This window comes from Pan troglodytes, chromosome X (assembly GCF_028858775.2).
Source record: "Pan troglodytes isolate AG18354 chromosome X, NHGRI_mPanTro3-v2.0_pri, whole genome shotgun sequence".
In the NCBI taxonomy this organism is placed as follows: Eukaryota; Metazoa; Chordata; class Mammalia; order Primates; family Hominidae; genus Pan; species Pan troglodytes.
Window position 1 is genome coordinate 107,750,059 of NC_072421.2, and position 24,242 is coordinate 107,774,300.

Sequence of the window (24,242 nt, forward strand, 5' to 3'; positions counted from 1 at the left end):
ATGAATTTAGGTTGACAGTCTATATGTTGAACTTACAACACTGAAGCATCAGAAGTAAACTTCCCTTCCATTTAAAATTTTTTAAAAGACAATTACAAAAATGTTTCATTTATTCTTTAAAATAAGGTGCAAAAAAGGACTGCAACAACAAACTTCCTCATCCACACCTCCAATAACATCTCAATGTTGTTAAGCATAATCTACTGTGAACTGATTTAGGAGCACACCTGGAGCTATATTCACAACTCCCAAATGTACCATGTTTTCTATACCAGAGGCCTGCTCAATGGCAGTGTCTGTCTGTTCAGAGGTCATTACAATAACTTTTGTCACTGCTGGCCTGGACTTAAAGCAACATTCCAGATTCCAGAACCAGTGTTTTATTGTCCCAACTCTTTTCTTCCTCTTCAGGATTTGTCAATTTTAGAAAAAGGGCATGTCTGTCTTGCTACTTTCAAAGGGTTTGTGTATATCACATTTTAAGACCACATTGTTTTGGGTACTTTTAATGTAGCACGTTTCATATGCTGAAATGATGCTAAAACTTGGGTTTGGTACTGATTCGCCTACGTGCTCTGTCTGAGCCCCACTGTAATCAACGCCTGGGATCTAGTGGTAGCTATTGTCTAAAAATATGGTCCAAATAGGGATTGAACCCATGATCTCATTAGCAGTACAAGTCTAACCAGCAGTGTACAGTTGTTTACTGTTCTTCATATGCAACACAGCTCCACTCATTTCAAAGGCTTAAAATACTTCTCCAGGCTTAGCTAGGAGGCAAGTAATGGTCATCTTAGAAGAATGGTTTAGGTTAAAAGCAGCCTGAAGAACTTAAGAGATTCTCTTTCCTGCCATCCTCAGTGAAGTGACTGCAGTTGGAACCTTTTAAATCAGCTTTGTAGAACATACAAAGTAGTCCTGAAGGTAGTTGCGTATAGCAACAAGAAGTTGAGTTCTGGGCAATCCCTTTAATTAAAGCTTCTGAAGAATTTATTTTATGGCCTTTTCTAACTTTCTCTTTCACTACTAGGAAGGATACAAAAGTTAGCATTTCCATGTAGAAATAAAAAAAACAGAGTGTTAAAAATGGAGACAATAACATGCTAATCTAATCTGAATAAGTCTATAGTTTCCATATGTATATTTACAGGATAATTTTTTGAGCTGAAGTAAAATTAACAAAAATGAGTTTTCTGAACATCACACCAAGTGTAAATCTGTACCTTATGAATCCAAATGTATTTTCTTCACTTTTAGATTTTAAATATACTGAAAAGTACACTGCATATTTGATATTAACAATAATTAGAGCTTCATCCTCAAAAGAATGTATTAAATACAGTCATGTATTGCTTAATGGTGGGGATTCATTCTGAGAAATGCATCATTAAACAATTTCATTGTTGTGTGAACATCATAGAGTGTATTTACACAAACATAGATGGTATAGTCTACAACGTACCTAGGCTATATGATATAGCCTATTGCTCCTAGGCTACAAAGCTGTACAGCATGTTACTATACTGCATAATGTAGGCAACTGTAACACAATCGTTAAGTATTTGTGCATCTAAACATAGAAATGATAGAGTAAAATTAAAGTATTATAATCTTATGGGACCACTGTTGTATATGCAGTCCACTGTTGACCAAAACGTCATTATGCGGTACATGACTATATTGTTTTCCATCTTTAGAATTTCCTAGCATCTATGATATTCTATTCCAATAGAAAATTTTTTAAATGTTACAATTTGTCCATGTCTATTTTGTTATATAAATATAGATATATTTTATTTCTTTTGTTAACAAGAAGTAGATCAGATAATGTAGTTCTTTAGGACAGGACTTTTATGTTGAAAGTTTGCTCTTTATTTAAAAATTGAGAGAGAATGTAAGAAAAACTAGAGTTGTTTCTAAGAAAAATATATTTATGATGCAAGATAAAGGACTTACGATGCAATAAGTGTTTAGCATTTAAAGATCAACAAATTGTTATCAATGATGAAAAGTAAGTTTTTTCCAAGGACTACTACTTTGGATAACCACATTTAAGGCAGTTTGAAGTTTGAGAGAAGGGGAAAGATCACAGAGAAGGGCTTCATTTCTTTTGCCTTCTACTTTTAAAAAGTATTTCTCATGCTCATAAGATCATAACTAAAATTTTAATATTCAATTGCTACACCAAAACCTCAACTTTCAATTATTTTAAAGTACTCAAATTCCTAACATTGTCCCCTTAAAAGTGGTAAAAGCATAGGATTTGCATGATAATCACCTTTAGTTACATCAAAGCATAACCATCTTATTCTTCCAGAACACTAAGATACAAATCTGTCCTCCTGTTCATTCAGGTCCTAATGACTCAAATACTTTAGACACTTATAAGTAAGCCCAATATTTATTATGTAAATATTCAGACAAAAGAAATATATTTTTAATGTCTATAGTATAATTTTAGGCCACATCCAATGTAATAATTTCATACAATATTTGTGTTCTAACTTAGCTTTACCATTTCAGTCATTCATCTGAAAAAATGAAGACTATCGCAGACAATGACTCTCAGGAAAGGAGACAGATATCAGTTTACTGTACTAAAACAAAATATGAATTCACTTTAACAAGACAAGAGGAAAGTGAAATCTAAACTATAACTTTTAATTTTGTTCATTTGCCAAGCATCAGAGCTATAATCCAACTTGGTTCTAGCTAATGTTTGGTAAACTCCCTGTGTATGTGTGCATGTGCCTGCACACTCTTAAGAGTCCTCTATTTCAAAGGCTTTTTCTTATATGACAAGATCATTTTCCCCTTTAAAATATGTATTACAAATTTCTTAAAATATAAATACCCAACACCTTGTATATGGTTGCTTTGATAATAATGATTTATACGCATCCCTATAATTTTGACCTTTTTGGACCATGTAGGATAAAAACAAGCCAGAAAGTGGTACATACTGTTTTGCTTTTATAAAAAGTGAACTAGGGATGAACCAAATAAAATAATTTATAGATACCTTTAAATACATTTTAGCTTTTATAACAGATATAGAGTAGTAATCATCCAGTATCACGTCCTCTGCTTCTTGAGAAAAACTGCTTTCTACCTAGGACTACAATTATTTCGATAACTTCTTATCTCTCCTAATATATCATAAACTCCTAAGGCAAAATTAAGACAAGATTTGCAGGATGAACTGTTTAAACATGATTAAAAGGGGAAACAGCCTCGAAGGACCAGAGAGGTATTAAACTTTACAGATAGATGTAAAAATAGGGTAAATTTCTTATAGTTCACTCTCTCCCTATCAAACTTAAGAACCAAGAGCCCTGGTGCTGAAAAAGCCCATTTTCAGCTTCTCTCAACACTACCTTTTCACAGATGGCCTTTTCTGCCCCAGGCATTTTGCCTGTGGCTCTTAATCAAAGCAGCAGGGAGATTCCAACTGGAAACTCTAAAGATCTGAAAGATGTGATAAGGAATTCGAATCTGATATACTCACTACACTTAATTTCTGTGGCAGTAGGTGCTATATGAATTCAGACAATTCTCTACAATTCAGGAGCCATTACCCATTCTGCAAATGGTTCCTGCTGCTTAGTTTCCACATCCTGCTGGGAATCTTGTGGCTACATCTCTGCACATTAGCACAACCTTGGGATAACGAAGGAGTGCATTAACCTCATGGCTAAAATGAGGACTCCAGTTTGAGCAGATAGTTCACCATGCTTCATGTGGATAATTTTGAGTAAAGAGCGTACAACAACCTAGGTTCCAAACTGTACCTTAAATTAAGTGCCTATAAAATCTGACAAATGTTTCTCATTTTGTAATTAATAAACTGAAACTATCAAATTAGGTATAAGCTTTAGGACTCAGGCCATCATCTCTTTTATAAAAAGGCAAAAAATGTAGGTTGTAAATTAAACTAATTAATTTTGCATTGTTTGTGATACATCTAATTTATTTCCCCAAAATGCATACTTTAGCCAGAAGTCTTGCCACAACCACTTGCCAAAAATTGTTTGGCCTTAACATCTCCAGAATGAGCTTCCATAACAATAATGTACAGTCAGAGGTGATTCGTACAGCTTTTCTTTTCATAAGAAAAATCAATCTGGGTGATGCTACCATAAAGACTAATATTAAATGAGAGGGAGGAGGAACTTGTTTAATCTAAGTGTTCACAATGAGCCTAGAGTGGTTACCCAAATAATCAAGAATAAAAATGATCACACGATGGTCTACTATGACAGGGAAAATATTATGCTGCTTATAATGGCTTTAAACTCATACTGCTTTAGAAAAATGCCAGATTACAACACCAAAATATAAAAGCAAATTCAGTTTACAATGAATCCCATAAGTACCCAATCTAGCTAGGACCTTTGAAAGTAATAAAGTAGGTTTGTTAGCTATTTTCAGTATCTCAAAAAATCTAATGGAAAGTGAATATTTGTACCATGCAAGCAATCAATCCCCCCTCAAACTCCCCTGACACACAACCCCACTAACCCACACAGAACAAAATAAAACTCCAAAACAAAACACAGCACATCACCTTTTATGTGGTCATACTGTTCCCTAGAAAGGGCTAAACTTTCATTGCTAATTTCTTAGAATTAAGTAGTTCAACAAAAGTGGCATAGTTCACAATCAAGTTCTAGAACTGCCAGCACCTGCATAATTATTTCACTGCCGAGAGGTCTAAGTACAACAAAGGAGAAAAAAAGATAGTCTTTTAAGTGTGGTGACAGACCACAATCCTGTTTTGCTGAATAAGAATACATCTATTAATTACTTAATGTGTTCTAGAAAAATTACTGCCAACTTGAATTTACATAAAGAAATAGATCTGCATTTTGCTGGGAAATTTATTAGCCAAAATTTTAAGGAAACTTTTTTTTTCTTTTTTTTTTTTTTTTAAGAGATGGAGTCTCGCTCTGTCGCCCAGGCTGGAGTGCAGTGGCGCAATCTTGGCTCACTGCAAGCTCTGCCTCCCGGGTTCATGCCATTCTCCTGCCTCAGCCTCCTGAGTAGCTGGGACTACAGGCACCCGCCACCACGCCCGGCTAATTTTTTGTATTTTTAGTAGAGACGGAGTTTCACCGTGTTAGTCAGGATGGTCTCGATCTCCTGACCTCGTGATCTGCCGGCCTGGGATTACTGGGATTACAGGCGTGAGCCACCGCGCTCGGCCAGGAATCTTTTTTGACTCAGATGTTTATATTAATCTATATTAGTGGTAATTTTCCTCTCTATAAAAGTATGTTTTCTAAGTACTAAAATTGGGGAAATGAATCTGCCTCTGCTTTCTAATATATAAAAGCCATAAACACAATACTGGAAATTATCTCCTTCAGCTCGGACAAAGAATATTTCTACTTTGAAGTCTTGAGCAATGATAAATAGGGTAATTTGTGGACTTTATCACCAAATTCTATGGATAGACTTTTATCAATAATTCTGAGCTCTCCATCCTGCTTCGTATTTTCTATAATCTTTCCTGCTTTTACCCAGATCCTTCAAGGTCAGACAAAGAATAGTCTATTTATAATAGTTCCATGTACTTCTCATAAACTTTTCATTACCTACACAAATACTATGTATTTTCACAATTGAGAAGAAATCCTCAGCCTCTTTATAAGATTTTATTTCAATCTAAAATCAAAATTTCAATTAGGAGAACATATGACTTGACTTTGACAAGTACTTTACATTTAAAAGATTATGTTTATATATATATTTAAAAAACTTAATTCAGGATAGGCATTTCATTTAAAAAATACCTGGTCATATTTGAACATACAACTTGACTATGACAAGTACTTTAATTCTAAAAGTTTTAATAATTTTATTAAAATTAAAAGTTTATAATTTTATTTATAAATAAAAACTTAATTCAGGATAGGCATTTCATTTTAAAAAATATCTGGTCATATTTTTAAGAAAGGTTTTAGAGTTAAGGGACTACACACAAGCTAGATCATTGTCTTCTATAAACTGGTTCACTTTTAAGAGGAAAAAGGGTACTCAAACAGATATTTTGTGCACCTATGTTCATCGCAGCATTATTCACAACAGCCAAAAGGTAGAAGCCACCCACCCAAACGTCCACCAATGGATGAAAGGATAAACAGAATGTGGTATATACATACAATGGAATATATTCTGCCTTAAAAAGAAGGTAAATTGACACACGCTACCACATGGATGAACCTTGAAGACATTATGCTAAGTGAAATAAGCTAGTCACAAAATGACAAATATCATATGATTCCACTGATACGAGGTACCTAGAGTAGTCAAATTCATAGCAACGCAAAGTAGAATGGTGGTTGCCAGGGCCTGGAGGAGGAAGAATGTGGAGTTCATGTTTAATGGGTAGAGTTTCAGTTGGGGAAGATGAAAAACGTTCTGGAGATGGATGGTGGTGATGACCGTACAACAACATGATTGCGCTTAAGGCCACAGGACTATACATTTAAAAATGGTTAAAATGGTAAATTTTATGTTACATATATTTCCCCACAATAAAAAAAAGAAGAGATATAATTGAGTAACATTCTGAAAATCAAACAATAGTCTATCTAATCACAGATGAACCGGATATTTGAATTTTTAAAAAGATGCCTATACCTAGAATGCCTTTAATTTCACTGCTTATTTTTTGTTTTGTTTTATTTTGTTTTTTGTTTTGCTTTCTCCCTCCTTTATGCCCCTATCCCCTAAGTTCATTTAATTCTATTTATTCATTTTGTGAGTTATGGGTTTTTAAGGTGGGACGACCAGAAGCCAAGAATCACCAATTTTTATGTTCAAAAAAAATTGTATTCTTAAAGTCTAGTCCATGTAGCCAAAGAATACAATTTCCTATCCTACAGTAGTATTGTTTTGTAATAAGCTTTATCCTTAATACAATATTAGTTCAAGTCAATTTTCTTCTCTCTGCTCTATACAACTCTGAGTTGTATACTTTCCATAATAATATCTATGGATTTTCTTGTTGCAAAATTTCAGTCTTAACTCCTAACTAGAATTTTTGAAGGATTACTGATCTATGATTTATAAAATTTATAGTAACTTGCTTTCAAGTTCATTATTTTCATGACAAAGCTGCAAAACATAAATAATCAGAAAATGTTGCCTCGGTTAGGGGATGGATTTTGTAGACACATGCTCTGGGTTTGAATCCTGGTTCTATCACTTAATAGATGTGTGAGTGGGTAAATTATTTAAATTACCTAATTCTCAGTTTCCTCATTTTGAAAATGTAGATATTAGTACCTAAGGGTTATTACAAGGACTATGCATGTAAAGCTCCTCAACAATGTCTGACATAGTAAATTCTTAATAAATGGCAGCCATTAACAAAAATAATCATAATAACATAATACGTAAAAATGATAAGCACACTACTGAACAGAAAAATATTATATTCCAACTTTTAAAAATGACTCCTTACAACTTTTGATGCTAAAATGAATCCAGGAAAAAAGATTAATTGTATTTTGTAAGACTTGTTTTCTTTTGTTCATCTTTTCCAACTAGTATGATTGTTAATATCTTGTTATACAAAAGAAATTAAGCCAAACAAAAATGAGAAGTAAAACCAGGTATGTGCATGTGTGTATACACACACAAACATATGTATACACACGCACACACACACGCCTCTTTAATGTGATATATACAATTTGAGGAAGCTGTATAGAAACATGAGAAAAAAGTTGAAAAGTAAACAGGAAGAGCTATAGATTGCAATGAGGGTAACAAGGTATACAAATGTAGGCAAATTTCCAACTTCAAGTATTTGAACAATTCATTCAGAATCACATTATTGTCAGAAAATTATACTGTAATTCTTCTGGTCATTACCCTAGGATATAAATGGACAAGTCCAGAAAAGTTGGATGTTTTCACCCCTTGCCAACATAGGCAAAAGAATTTATTTTTTTCTTTAAACAAAACCCAATTGCTACCACAGTGACCACTACGAAAGATTTCTAAGGTATATAATGTTTGATAATGGGATTTCTGCTACAATTTCACTAGAAAGCACAAAGGGTTTCTATAATACCAACTCTTACTACCCAAATATAAAGTAATATTCTGTTTTGAAAACAGACTTGTGTTTCCAAAAATGTTTTCCTTGGAACACTCAGACTTTGGGGTGGGAGGATAAAAGGGTCCTGTAATCAAATAAGCCTGGAAAATGCTACATTCTATTTCTCTCTCTTAGATATACATAACACTATTAACATAAAAGGTTCTGAGAAGTCCTACAGTGAGCAGAGTTGTTTACATTTTTTAACCAGTGTTTCCCAAACTTATTTGGTCACAGAATTCTTTTCTTCAGGTAGCGCAAAGGAACCAGTGTTCCTCATAACAACTTATTTTGGGAAATGTACAATAAATTGCCATTGATTAGTATTAAATGTGTAATTTAATATGTACCTGTCCCAAAAAGGTAGCCATTGGCAGAATTTGCTGAAGTCCCAAAAATGAGCCCATTGTATTTTATGTCAGAAAAAAAAAATCTAACATGCCTAGACTAGTACTTATATTATCTTTAACAAGTTGAATTTATTTCCAGAATATGTGTTTCAACCCTTACAGCCTGTATGTTATTTAATCAAATCCAAACACCCAGTTTCTTATACCTGTGAAAAGCTAAAAAATGAATATGATCCCCCAAGCCATTGGTTTTTTTTCTGGGCTTCACTGTAAGCTGAGAAAACCCTGCAGCTGTGAGCTACTGCATACCTTCAAATATGAGAATACCAAACTCAGTTACCGTATTTTATTAACTGGTGCTATGAGCCTGCATTTATGCAGTTCTACAGTAAAATAATGTTCCACATTAATCCTGAAGTAAAATAGTGATTATTACTTCATTCTCCTAACACCTCTATTAAGTATATAGAACAAAATACTGTAATTACTATTTTACCTATGGAGGTTGAGAAACATGCCCCAAGTACCAATAGTCAGCAGGGAGCAATTTCTTGTTGGACAGACACTGTGCATATTACAACTATAGAAACTGTATCAGATAATCACCCTAAAATGTGAACAAAAACAGGAAATTCCTTTACTAATAGCTTATTATTTAAGGAATTTTCTTCTTTTGAAATAATTTTGGGTCACAATTTGCTTGAAATCTAAACTTGAACCAAAAAATTCACATTGTGTGCTAGATAGCTTTTTGTGAATTCAGAAATTAAGAACAAAGTTTTAAACAACTGTAATGAGGAATTACTTTGTCCTTTTATTAGATAAAAGAAAATAAGCAAGCTACAATTAATTCTGGGTGAAGTGTGAATGTGAATGATTATACTGCTAGGCTGTGGCATCACTTTCTTCCTAGGCTCTCCTTTCAATTTCAAAAGTCCTTAAAAGTGTAACAAAATGTGTAAGATGAAAGAGACAACAACTATTTTTAAAAAACACAAGAGGGAAGAAATAATGACTGTTACTATAGAAATCACATATTTTGGTAACCCGTGGACATTTGGTCATTGGTTTTCAAGTTATACAAAATAAGCTGGCCACTGGAAGAAAAAAAAACACTTCAAAACATCGATGGCAGAATACATTAATCACAGTATTTTATATTATGGTAATATATATCAATAACATTTTACCAGAGAAAAGGTAAATGGTTAAAGACAAAGGAAAAACCTGACATGAAGGAAGACAAGAACGTTGACAATTCAGTAAAAGGAGTTAAAGTATCAGATTCAAGTTTCATAAGTTTTTTTTTTAATGTAAAAGCAGAGGTAACAAAAATTGGTCTTCACCTGGTAAGTGTGTACTCCCTGAGTCCTGAATGCAAATTCATGGCAGAAAAAGTACCTATGCATCCACGTAATCTTTTGTCTCGACCAATCTTCCATGTTACAAACAGTGGGCTGTAATGGAAGATAAAAATAGGGTAAATAAATCAATTCAATTCAAGCAAGTATTTATTGAGTATTGACTGTCTGCTAGGTTAGGTGCCTGAGATATAAAGACCAAAAGACAGGCCTTCAAGGGGCTCACAGGCCAGCCCAATAGGACTACATTTAGCAAAAGTTATATTATACTACTACTACATTATATTGAGTGTATCCTATATGTTTGGTATCTCAATAAATGTTTTAAACAAACTAATTATGTTAGTCTTCATCAACAATTCTAGGAGGCTGATACTAACATTCCTATTTACAGATGAGGGAGTCTCACAGTTGATACATAATGAAGCAGGCACTCAAACCTGGGCAATCTTAACTATAGAGCCTTAACCATTATGGCTAACTGTGTAATTACTCATTTAAACCTCAAATTACTGACTTATTTGTAAGTCTAATTTGGAAAATCTGGGATAAAAACCAATGATTTTCATAAATACTTCCTGAAAATATAGGGGATATGTACTGTGAAAGGTGCTACAAGGATGCCTAAAACACAGTCATTGCTCTCTAGGAGCCAGTATAAGAGGCAGGCATAACTATTACACAGCTAACTAATACAAGGAAAAAGGAAATAGATACTATAAACCATGTCCAAATGCCATAATTTAAGCTATTGAGATAGAAGAAAACTTCATCAAGCTCGACATTCTTTAGCTTGATCTAGAAAAATCAGTAGGGTTCAGAGAGGTGAAGGGCAACAGCAGACATTAACAAAATAATACTCTGAAACCAGAAAATTCATCTTAATTTTTAGATAAAAGTATTACCTGCAAATACAATCTCTCAAGCATCAAAGAACAAAGTATCAATTATAACAAAATATCATCAAGAATAACGTGGTTTTAGATGAAGTTTAATACAGTAGATGCTTGGATTCTGCTGCAAACTACTGACAGCCTCAATTAATGGTTAAGTCTAAAAACAATTACGTTCTAATTAGAGCAACTTTGTATGCCAGTTTTTATGAAATAATTTACCCATTTTAGGACATTTTATAAAAAGATAAGTACCTTACAATGGGGATGGTCTATGGTAATATAAGTATTCACAGTAATACTGGAATAATGCATTTCTGCTTTCTAAAAACTTAAATTTTAAGGGGATATACCATATGTTTTTTCCTCTAATACACTGGTGAGTTGGAGAACATCCTTTCTTCAAAATACTCTTTAGTGAGTCATCAGCAGATAGATGAAAAGATATCTCATTCAAGTACTTCAATCACCCACCTTAAACATTTAAATTATGCTGAGCTCTGACAGCCACAATGGCAGATAGGTTCCCAAATAAGTAATATATACAAACCAGGGAGAAGTACTAAGAGTTACCATCTTCCAAGAGCCAAATGTCCAGTGGCATTCAAAAAGATGACTAAAGTGTAAGGTCAAGTTACTGTCAACATTAGCATTCAAGTGAAGGATGACCTACACTAAAGGTATTAAAATAACAAACGGTAAAAGTCAGTTTTTTTTTTTTTTGCTTTCTATATCATATGCAATAAACCTGTTATAACTTGAGCCAAGATTCTAATGCTCCATTTGGGAATTTTTCTCCAATTGTTCTTGACTAACCACTGATCAGGAAGACAAGAATTAGATGGGATTACTTTCTCACCAATTCTTTCATTACTCATATAAATACCAGTATCTTAAAATTTAAACCTTATCTTTAAGGATGAAATTCACCTCTTCATTTTTCAGTTTCTAATCTGGCATAGTCAATATCAGCAACCATTTTTTTGTTTTGTTTTGTTTTGAGATGGAGTCTTGCTCTGTTGCCAGGCTGAGTGCAGTGGTGCGATCTCAGCTCACTGCGACCTCCGTCACCTGGGTTCAAGCAATTCTCCTGCCTCAGCCTCCTAAGTAGCTGGGATTACAGGTATGCACCACCATGCCTGGCTAATTTTTGTATTTTTAGTAGAGACAGGGTTTCACCATGTTGGTCAGGCTGGTCTCAAACTCCTGGCCTCGTGATCTGCCCGCCTGAGCCTCCCAAAGTGCTGGGATCACAGACGTGAGACACCGTGCCCAGCCTGTCTCTCTCCCTTTTTTTTTTTTAATTATACTTTAAGTTCTGGGGTACATGTGCAGAACGCACAGTTTTGTTACATAGGTATACAGGTGCCATGGTGGTTTGCTGCACCCATCAATCCATCACCTACATTAGGTATTTATCCTAATGCTATCCCTCCCCTAGCCCCCAACTCCCTGACAGGCCCCAGTGTGTGATGTTCCCCTCCCTGTGTCCACATGTTCTCATTGTTCAACTCCCATTTATGAGTGAGAACATGTGGTGTTTGATTTTCTGTTCTTGTGTTAGTTTGCTAAGAATGATGGTTTCCAGCTTCATCCATGTCCCTGCAAAGGACATGAACTCATCCTTTTTATGGCTGCATAGTATTCCATGGTGTATATGTGCCATATTTTCTTTATCCAGTCTATCATTGATGGACATTTGGGTTGGTCTGAAGTCTTTGCTATTGTGAATAGTGCTGCAATAAACATATGTGTGCATGTCTCTTTATAGTAGAATGATTTATAATCTTTTCGGCATATACCCAGTAATGGGATTGCTGGGTCAAATGGTATTTCTAGTTCTAGATCCTTAAGGAATCGCCACACTGTCTTCCACAATGGTTGAACTAATTTACACTCCCAACAATGTAAAAGCGTTCCTATTTCTCCACATCCTCTCCAGGAGCTGTTGTTTCCTGACTTTTTAATGATCGCCATCCTGTCTCTTCTTTTTTTTAAAAAAAAAAACAACTTTATTTTTTGATCACAGAAGTAGCATATGATCATAAATTAAGAAATCAGAAATACAGAAATGTATCAATCCTCTCCCGTAACAATGGCTATCCAAAGTATCTCTATGTAAGACAGGTCTTTTGGCAGCTTCAGAATGAAGTGAATCACAATGTAATATAGATAATAGCATGTTTTAAAAATACCATGATGGTTTCTGAATAAGGCAGAACTACGTTGTATATTCTCTTCCTCAATGACTTCCATGAGAAACCTAAAAGTGTGAGTGAATTCATTTCCTATCAAAAACGCTAGAAATGAAAGTCATTTAAGTGTTTTACCTTCTACTTTCTTATTTATCCCAGGAAATATATACATACACCATTCTTACTATAATATAACCCTATCTGCTCAAGTAAACATTTAAAACTTAAAGTAGAAAAATAACACAAACTAAACACTATACTATGAAATACGTTGCAGAGCACTCAAACATAAGATGGGAGAAATTATATATTAATAGTTTCTTAAAATGCCATGATATCACTGATGACAGAATGATTAATTCAGAGCTTAAGTTGCTGGAGGACAAGCTGCATTTTACAAGGCAGCCTGAGGAGCAAAGATGCTCCAAAACAAGCAAGGGCATGGACATGTAAAAGTGCACAGCACATTCAGGAAACAGGAAGTAGTCTGATAGTCTTGATAACTTGCTATGGGCTCTTTCAGATTTAACATTTCTTTGAATTTGAAGCACTGTGGACTATGTGTTCTCAAGAGCCTTCATAAGACGTAGAGCAGATACAGAATGATCTATACTCTCCCTGATCCTTACCTACCCCAGGCAACATCCACTTTGGGAGTTGGGATTGCGGGGAAGTATCTGTGTCAAAGATGGGAGGGAGTGCTACTCCACAACCTCACTGTGTTTAGGACAGATGCCTGAAGATGGAAGAAGTCAGACTTTTAGTAGACAGAACAAAACTATTCATTAAAAATCTGGGACTCTAATTTCTCATTACAAATGCTCATCCAACATATTTTATAAAGTACACGTGTATGGAATTAAAAACAACTAAAATACCTAAAAGCAACATTTAATGGGGATAAGAACCCGGGAAGTTAAGCATTTTAAAGTAGACAGAAACGTAATAAACATCCCTGAGCACAAGACATTGTATCTTGTGTGTGATAACCACATTGTACAGGGCAATGACTACGAGAACATTCAACACATATTATCTAAAAATAGGAACAAATTTTTTTTCTTCACGCAACACAGAGGGAAGGAATAGGCAATTTCATTTTTAAAAGTGCTATTAAAACATGTATGAGTTCCAAAAAGGACCTAATACATCAGCATAATCAGAGGCAGATCAAAGTAGAAAAAGGGTTTTGAGCCTATTGAGAGGAGCTGCTCAATGAGAAAAAAAATACAGAAAACCAGTTCATAGTAAGACAAAGATTGGATGTTTTGGGAAATGCTTTTGCCATATGGTTTGAGGCCACCTACATACATTGAAAAAATACTACAAACTAGAAGAGGGCTCAAAATGAGATGAAATATTAATGAAAATGTTTATCTGAAGGCAACCAGACAAAGCTTTTAAAGTAATTTTCCTACTTCTGAGAAACCTTTGGAGAAAAGTAAACACTCCATTTTTTCATGTCTGTAGACAGGAACAGGAAGTAACCATCTAATCTAGATGATGAATCCTCCCTGCCAACTAGCAGCCAATACTGTCAGGTCAACAGTAGCTCTAGGGAAATGTAGTTGCATACAATCAGCAAAAGTACGAAAAGCAATGTAAATCTGAACAGGACACTCCCCATCTACTGATGTGAGCCAGAACAAATCAGAAATATGTTTGCAGGAGCAGAATACAATTAAGTGATACAACAAAAAAGGTGTATTTACTTAATAATATTTTACCTTAAACCCTATCTCTCCTGCCATATCAAGGCAAAACAGAGGTTACAAAAAAGTCTTAGACTCTGGCAATTTGCTCTTCTTTAGAATAAGATTCTTTAGAATGAGATTTATAGGAGGCAACATTAACAAAATTACATCAATCTCTACCAATGCAATAATAATTATAATAATTAATAGAATAGGGTACTCAACAAGGTTATTTACATTGGAGGGGGGGGATACAGGAAAAGAGAGAAGCCCTGTAACTTGTTCTGTTCTTCTGCCATCAAATAATGATTGTTTCTCAACTGTATTCAGGTTTCTCAGCAATTTAGCTCAAAAATACAACTATATTCCTCATAACATCCAGCTAAAAATACCATAATTCCCCAGGATCTAGCAGCTTGCAGAAGTACAGAAATGATGATGTCTTCTTTCCACCACCAGGTAAAAACCTTTCACTTCCTATTTCAACAAAAAGAAGCTTTACATTTCATTTCTAAATCATATAAACTACAGATTCAATTCATAAAAACATACCTAACATGGTTAAATCATGTAATAGGGATGCCATAATAAAATACTATACACTAGGTGGCATAAACAACAGAAATTTATTTCCTCACTGTTATGGAGGCTAGAAAGCCCAAGATTAAGGTACTGGCAGAGTTCAGTTCCTGGTAAAGGCTCTCTTCCTTTACTAGGCTTTAAGGCTGCTATACGACCACTTTGTACTCACATAGCTTTTCCTCTGAGTGTGTGCAGGGAGAGGGAGAGCACGAGCTCTCCAACAGTCTTATATAAGGACAATAATCCTATTGGATCAGGCCCCCATCTTCATGACTTCATTAAACCTTAATTAATTTCTTGTAGGCCTTATCAAACACAGTCACATTAGGGGTTAGGGCTTGGACATAGGAATGTAGAGGTTGGGGGGTTACAATTCAGTCCATTACAAATCCCTAACCCAAACTTTAGTACATAGTTTAAAGTGTATATAACAATGTATCTAAGCTCACTCACTGAAAGAGTCTTTAAGAGATAATCCATTTGCTTTTCATTTTACAGGTGAAAAACAAAAAGAGATCCAGGCAGACAGTGCAGAATCACCAAACTGGTTAGTGTTAGAACCTGGCAAGTCCTCCAAATTTTCTTACTACTGGTATAATATGGTTTTTTTTTCCCCCACTACAGGAAAAAAAAAATGTGAGTGGCAAACCTAGGTGTCTTCTAAAAGACCAAAGAATAGGAAAATCCTATGAATACTACATAGCACCACACAGGTGAGCATAAGCACAATCTCCTCTTCCTCCTGTTTCTCCCAGTAGGGGAGAGAGAAAGATTAGCTGAGAAGACACCAGGACAAACTAGAAATGCTGCATCAGCCTAGAAACACTAGCCCCGATTTATAAGTTTCTACATTATCACCATTAGAAGCCCACAGAAAGGCCTACCATTTTATGCTTGATGGCTTCCCAACACTCTTTCTGATCTCCCTCAGCCTTCTCACTTCATTTTTTCCTATTGTCTAGCTGGACTTCATCAAACCCAGGTCCTCTGTTAAATACAAATTTCCTCCAAATCAAAATTTCCATTTATTATACCATTGGTTAACAACTCCTCAGCTAGGTATTGATCTGATTATTTGATTAAGTAGTTCATATTATAGAATGAATGAGACTCCTCCAGATAATATGAAATTCAAATTGAGAGGAATGGAGAGAAATGGGAGGGGGCTAATCTGAGGCAGGGTCGAGAAGTTAAGATTCAGATGCATTTCTTATCCAACCATTTGCTGTAGATAAAGAAAATGCACTAAGTCACCACTGTATCCTTATACCACACTCCTCCCTCCAAACTTTGTATAATAAATAGCCTGTATCCCACAGGGCTCAGGAAAATAAGATCATACTGCTTAGATAGACAGCATAAATTAGTATAGGAGACCACAAATATCTGAAAGCGGGGATCAGGACCAATCTTTCAATACTTTTCTTTGCCTGGTGTTCCAAGAAATTCTATCATAGCAGCATTATATTCTCTTTCTCCCATTTATATAATTCCAATTTAACTGGCAAATGCCAGAGGAAGGGAGGCAGACTAAAGTCTAACAGATGATTGGGAAGGTAGAATTTTTGCTGTTGTTAATCAAGGGTAATCACCACAGACATACAATCAGCCAAAGCACAAGCATACTTTAAGGGATTAGCTTGATTCTGCCAATTTTTGAACTGAAAGAACCATTTCTTCCTTTAACAAGAGCAAATCAACAATTTTCAGCAAACGAAAAAAAAATTAGTCCCAGACTTGATATGCTGAGACAATCTTATAGTTTTTTAGAGCCCTAAATTAGATGAGAAAGACTACCTTAATTGGAAAAAAATAGTATTTTTGCACATATTTTCTTAGTTTACACTGAGAACATTTAAAGGGAAAAATAGCTGTGGGTTTTTTTTTTCCTGATAATAGGAACACACCAGAAATCTCTATTACCTGAAAATACAACTTAATTTTAAATGACATTTTGCTATAGATTTCAAAAATGAAGTAATTTCTATTTGGAAGTCCTATTCTGAACCCATTTGTTCAAAGGGCTTTAAGGTTTGAGACTTAGTCTTTACTATTAAAAAAAATTAGTTATTTTAGGCTGGGCGCAGTGGCTCACGCTTGTACTTTGGGAGGCCAAAGCGGGCTGATCACGAGGTCAGGAGATCGAGACCATCCTGGCTAACATGGTGAAACCCCGTCTCTACTAAAAATACAAAAAGTTAGCAGGGCGTAGTGGTGGGCGCCTGTAGTCCCAGCTACTCGGGAGGCTGAGGCAGGAGAATGGCGTGAACCCAGAAGGCAGAGCTTGCAGTGAGCCAAGATCGGGCCACTGCACTCCAGCCTGGGCAGCAGAGCAAGACTCCATCTCAAAAAAATAATAATAATTAATTATTTTAATATAAAACAAATCAGGCAAAAAAGAGCTTCTATTGAAGTCTTCCGATTCCTAAGCTAAATGTTAAGCAAAACTAAGAATAACAGAAGAACTAGGTCCAGAAATTTTAGAATGAATATTAATTGATACAGTCAACTCCTATTTTTTATGCCATTAAAAACTTGTATGGAACTTTGTTTTGGTATTTCCATTTGACTGTGTATGCAGGATGGTCAGGGAATTCATAACACTTCAAACAAAACAATGAAAACAGTTAAGGGTTTTTTATTTGTCTTTATTTTCTTTTAGGTTTAGGGTTTACATGTGCTTGTTGTTACATGGGTATACTGTGTACTGGTGGGGACTTGGTTTCTAGTGTACCCATTACCCAAATAGTGAACATTGAACTGGATAGGTAATTTTTCAACTCTCACTCCCCTCTCACCCTTCCCACTTTTGGAGTCTCCAGTGTCTATTATTCTTTCCATCTTTATGTCCATGTGTACTCACTGTTTAGCTCCCATTTACAAGTGAGAATATATGGTATTTGGCTGTTTCTTAATTTACTTAGGATAATGACCTCCAGCTCTATCCATGTTGTTGCAAAGGACACAATTCCATTCTTTTTTTAATGGCTGCACTGTATTTCATGGTGCATGACACACCACATATTCTTTATTTAGTCAATTGTTGATGGACACTTACATTGGTTCCATGACTTTGCTATTGTGAATAGTGCTGCGATGAACACATGAGTACAGGTGTCTTTTTAATGTAATGATTTCTTTTCCTTTTGGTAGATACCCAGTAGTGGGATTGGTGGGTCAAACAGTAGTTCTATTTTTAGTTCTTAGAGAAATGGCCATCCTGTTTTCCATAAAAGTTGAACTAATTTACATACCCTCCAACAATGTATAAGCGTTCCCTTTTCTCCACATCCACACCAACATCTGTTGTTTTTTGACTTTTTAATAGTAGCCATTCTGACTGGTGTGAGATGGTACCCCAGTGTGGTTTTAATTTGCATGAAGATTCGCGATGTTGAATGTTTTTTCATGTGCTTGCTGGCTGCTTGTATGTCTTCTTTTGAGAAATTTCTGTTCATGTCCTTTGCCCAGCTTTTAATGGGGTTTTTCCCCTCTTGTTGTTTGACTTCCTTGTAGATACTGGATGTTAGTCCTTTGTCAGAAGCATAATTTGCAAATGTTTTCTCCTGTTCTGTAGGTTCTCTGTTTACTCTGTTGATTATTTCTTTTGCTGTGCAGAAGCTTTTAAGTTTCATTTGTCTGTTTTTGTTGCATTTGCTTTTAGAGTTTTCATCATAAATTCTTTACCTAGAAAAATGTCCAGAAGAGTTTTTCCTAAGTTTTCCTCTAGGATTATTATAGTTTCAGGTCTTACATGTAAGTCTTTAATCCATCTTAAGTTTTGTATATGGTGGGAGATAGGGGTCCAGTTTCATTCTTCTGCACATAGCTAGCCAATTTTCCTAGCACCATTTATTGAATAGGGACTCCTTTCCCCAGTGTTTACTCTTCTCTACTTTGTTGAAGATCAGTTGGTTGTAGGTATGTGGTTTTATATCCAGTTCACTATTGTGTTCCACTGATCTGTTTGTCTATTTTTGTACCAGTATCATGCTGTTTTAGTTTGAGTTACTATAGCCTTATAGTGTAATTTGAAGTCAGGCGGTGTGATGACTCTCAACTTGGTCTTTTTGCTTTAGGATTGCTTTGGCTATTCATGGTCTTTTTTTGTTCCATGTGAAATTTAGGATTGTTTTTTCTAATTCCATGAAAAATGACATTGGTAGTTTGATAGTGATTGTGTGGAATCTGTAGATTGCTTTGGGCAGTATGGTCATTTTAACAATATTGATTCTTCTAGTCCATTAGCATGGGATGTTTTCCCATTTGTTAATGTCATCCATGATTTTTCATCAGTGTTTTGTAGGTCTCCTTATAGAGATCTTTTGTGAATTTGAAAAGAAAATGTATTCTGGTAATGTTAGGTCCAATGTTTTATAAGTGTCAGTTAGGTCCAGTTGGTTGGTAGTATTGATCATGTTTTCTATCTCCTCACTGATTTTTGTCTACTTGTTCTATCAATTACTGAATTAATAATGTTGAAATATCCAACTCTAATTGTAGTTTTGTCTACTTATCCTTTTATGTGTATTTTTTTTCTTTCATGTATTTTGAGGATCTGTTAGGTACATACACATTTAGTATTTTGTCTTCTTGAGTTAACCACTTTATCATTATGACATGGCCCTCATTCCTCGTAACACTGCCTGTCCTGAAGTCCAATTCATCTCTTATTGGCATAACTCTAGCATTCTTATGAATGTTTGTATATCTTTTTCTGTCTTTTTGCTTTTAACATACCTGTGTCTTTATCCTTAAAGTGGGTTTCTTATACACAGTATATGGTTAGGTCTTGCACTTTTTATGCAGCCTTTTAACTGGAGTGGTTAGACTATTTACATTTAATATAACTGCTGACAGAGTTGGGTTTAAGTCTACCATCTTTACATCCAATATTTGTTTTCTATATTTCCCATTTGTTCTCCACTTCTCTTTTACTGTAAGATTAAATGAGTATACTTTAGTATTTAATTTTATCACCATTATTAGCTTATTAGTTATGCCCTTTTTAGTAATTTTTCTAGGTTGTATCGATGCATCTTTATCTTATTGCAACCTACTTTCAGCTAATATTATATCACTACAAAAGCAATGTAAAGACCTTAACGTATACGTCCATTCAACCCCTCCCATCCTTTGAGGCTACTGTTATACCTTTAACTTCTATATACCATATAATCCTATAATAGATTATTAATTTTCCTTTAAATAATAACTTAACTTTTAAAGAAATTTTTTAATGAGGGGGAAAATGTCTTTTATATTTACCCTACACTTGCCACATTTATCTGGCACTCTTCATTACTTTGTAGAGATCCAAGTTTCCATCTGTTATCATCTTCCTTCAGCCTGGACAGCTGCCTTTAAATTTCTTGTAGTTAAGGTTTGCCAGTGATAATTCTTTTCATTTTTGTCTGAAAAAAATATATATTTCACCTTCATTTCTTTTGGTCTTCATTTTTAAAGGGTGTTTTCATTGGTATCAAATTTGAGATTGGCAGTATTTTTTTTTCAGCACTTTAAAGATGTCATTCCATTGTCTTCTGGAAGCTTCCATTGTTTCAGATGAGAAGTATATGGTTCTTCTCTTTGTTCCTCTGTAATGTGTCCTTTTTTTCCTAGTGGCTTTCAAAATGCTCTACCACTAGTTTTCAACAATTTAATTATAATTGCTTTAGGCCAGGCATGGTGGCTCACGCCTGTAATCCTAGCACTTTGGGAGGCTGAGGTGGATGAATCACCTGAGGCCGGGAGTTCGAGACCAGCCTGACCAACATGGAGAAACCCCATCTCTACTAAAAATATAAAATTAGCTGGGTGTGGTGACGCATGCCTGTAATCTCAGCTACTCAGGAGGCTGAGGCAGGAGAATCGCTTGAACCCAGGGTGCGGAGGTTGTGGTGAGCTGACATGGTGCCATTGCACTCCAGCCTGGGCAACAAGAGTGAAACTCCGTCTCAAAAATAAATAAATAAATAAATAAATAAAAAATTTTAGTTGCTTTAGTGTGGTTTTTCCATTTTGGATACATTGAGCTTCTTAGATTTATGGATTTACATTTTCATCATATTTGGAAAATTTCTAGCCATTATTTCTTCAATTTTTTTTCTGCCTATTTCTCTCTCTCCTTTCCTTATGGGACTCCAGTTGCAAGTAGGTTAATCTGCTTGATATTGTCTCACAGTTCACTGAGGCTTTTTTCCTTCCATTTTTTCTATTCTGTTTCAGATTGGATAATTTCTATTGTTATGGATACAAATTCATTGATATTTTCCTCTGCAGCATCTAATTTGCTATTTATTTCTTCAATGAATTTTTCATTTTTTATAGTATACTTTTCAGCTCCAGAAGTTCCATTTGGTTCTTTATATGTCTTTCACTTCTTTACTCACTATATTCATGTTTTCCTTTCAATCCTTCAACACATTTTAATAGCTGTTTTAAAGTCCTTGTCTGCTAATTCTATAACCATCATTTCTGGTTCTGTTTCTACTGATTGGCTTCCTTCTGGTTATGGGTCACATTGTATTCCCTCTTGAAATGTCTAGTAATTTTTTGTATGCCAGATATTATAATCATTATATTGTTGAGTGTTTGGAATTTGCTGTCCTCTCTTCAAAGAGTGTTGAAGTTCATTTTGTCATGCAGTTAAATTATTTGTGGATAATTATTTAAAGTCCTTTACTTTAATGTAGCCTTTACTACTAAAGTATGACCCTTCTGGAGTCTCTCTGGAATGCCCTGGGTATTCAACAAGGGCTCACAACTCTTGCTGTAGGAACTCATATATCTCTCAGGTCTGTATGAGCTCTGGTAAGTTTTCAGCTTATAGCTCCTGAGCAGTTGTTTTCTGCCCAGCCTCACAGTGTTGCCCTTGATACATGCACAGATTCATATTCAGCCAGAGATAAGGGGAACATCTATGCAGATTTCTGGAGCTATGTCTCTTAGTAGCTTTCCTCCTCCAGTACTCTGCTCCATAAATTTCTGCCACCTAGGCCTCCCTGAGTTCCTATCTCTGTCTCACCAATTCAGCAAGATTGCAGTTCTGCTTGGGTTCCCCCTCACAATGCTGTGGTCTAGAAACTGCCTGCTGACAAAAAGTCAGGGTGATGGTAGAGCTCACTTCGTTTGTTCCCTTTCTCTCAGTGACCACAGTCCTGTGCTGTCTGTTGCCCGATGTCTAAAAACAGTTGTTTCATGTATTTTGTCTGGTTTCTAGTTGTTTATGGGAGATGTAAGGTGGAAAGGAGCAAGTCTTGCACCAGTTACTCCTTCATGGACAAAAGTAGAAGTCTCAAAGCCCTTTAACCCTAAGTCACATTAAGGTTCAAACTCTGTGGTAGGTTTTACATATTAAATGTGGGAAAACCTATCACAAATAAGAGAAGATTAGTGCCAGCAGAAAAATGGTTCAGGAACATCATTCTGAGCAACTATCGCAAGGACAGAAAACCAAACACCGCATGTTCTCACTCACAGGTGGGAATTGAACAATGAGAATACTTGGACACAGGGTGGGGAACATCACACATGTCATGGGGCCTGTCATGGGGTAGGGGGATGGGGGAAGGATAGCATTAGGAGATATACCTAATGCTAAATGACGAGTTAATGGGTGCAGCACACCAACATGGCACATGTATACATATGTAACAAACCTGCACATTGTGCACATGTACCCTAGAACTTAAAGTATAATAATAATAAAAAAAGAAAAATGGTTCAGGAAATAAAGGGCAAAAGGGACAGATCTCTTCAGCTTTGACAGGTGGTGAACTCTTAGAAGAATATAAAATGACTCAACCAATTTCAGGGGCAACACACTACTCAGAACCCAAAGGTTAGACAAGTCACTCTTAAAAAATTTCATACTGAGAACTCTAAAGTCCAAAGTAATGAAATTTAAAAGAAATTAAAGCACTCAGGTAGAAACTGAACTTGACAAACATGTCAGTTACCAGTCACACTGATATTTCCTTCTTTAAGCCCATGCCAAAAATAGCTCACTCCTCTTATACTCTCTCCATGAGTTTAAAAAAAGTGCAATCTGAATGACCTTATTCATAACTCCTAAAAGATCTTGAGGAAGTCATTAATAGTCATGCATTATGTCTAATGTATGTGTATTCTGTTATCGCTATTTTAAAGGCCTATTTTTTCAGCTATGATGATTTAAACAATCTTACAGCACAGCTATTTACCTCACTACTGTCCTAGAAAACACTAAATTTATCATAGTCTTACCAGTACAAATCTTGTAATAACAATGCCATATCTATAGAAGGACAGTCACCTAAGGCCAGGAACCCTACATTAAGGAAACCAGATATGAAAATTTCTTTTATGATGGAACAAATAGAAAAAATAATGTGATGTGTATCATTAAATTATCAAAAATTATTTTTAAAAAATTCCTCACTAACACATCAGGCAAAGCTTTGATAGTTAAATGTTCAGAAAGTAAACTGAGCTAGTATCTAATCTGGGAGACACAAAACTAAGTAAGTTTCCACAAAAAAATTAGGATAGCAGTAAGTAAGCCAATGTCAAGCCTATGAGAAAAGCCAAATTCATGAAAGACACTGGCTGAGAAACTGAGGTAATAAGGCAGTGAAATAAGGATAATTGCTTACTTATAAAGCAGACTTCTCACTTTCCACGTCTCTTTAGGCAATCCTATATATAACTGCCTACTTCAAAGCCTATAACTTTGTAAACAAATGAAACAGAAGCTAAACAAAGGGACCACACTCCCTAGGAAGATAAGAACACAGTAGCCACCAATAAGCACCAGTACAACAACTTCCTATGTATATTTAAATACTTTGGTTTAAAAAGCCTCCAGCTGAACTGCTAGGTACATGACAGAAGACAAATCAGCCAAAGGTGGTGTATATGGTCTGGAAATGGCAGTGACCCACTCAGCTTATCACATCAATACAAGAAAGCAAAATTTGCCACCTGAGCTATTGAACATGTTTATCCCTAAAAGCGAATTTTTCTCTAGAGTTCCACCCAGTCCACTTCTTTCACCAGCAAGAACAATACCCC

General features: G+C 35.3%; 1 protein-coding gene across 3 annotated transcripts in view; it reads right to left on the reverse strand.

Annotated features, from left to right (window-relative positions):
- AMMECR1 (AMMECR nuclear protein 1) overlaps positions 1–24,242 on the reverse strand; it is a 124,108-nt gene that overhangs the window by 60,589 nt on the left and 39,277 nt on the right. For 2 of the 3 annotated variants that reach the window (XM_016942940.3, XM_063804935.1), the window contains exon 2: positions 9,810–9,920. The exons of the other annotated variant lie outside the window; for it this stretch is intronic. In XM_016942940.3, coding sequence (XP_016798429.1) covers positions 9,810–9,920 — 111 coding nt within the window. The remainder of the gene's footprint in view (positions 1–9,809; positions 9,921–24,242) is intronic. 3 annotated transcript variants of the gene reach the window in all.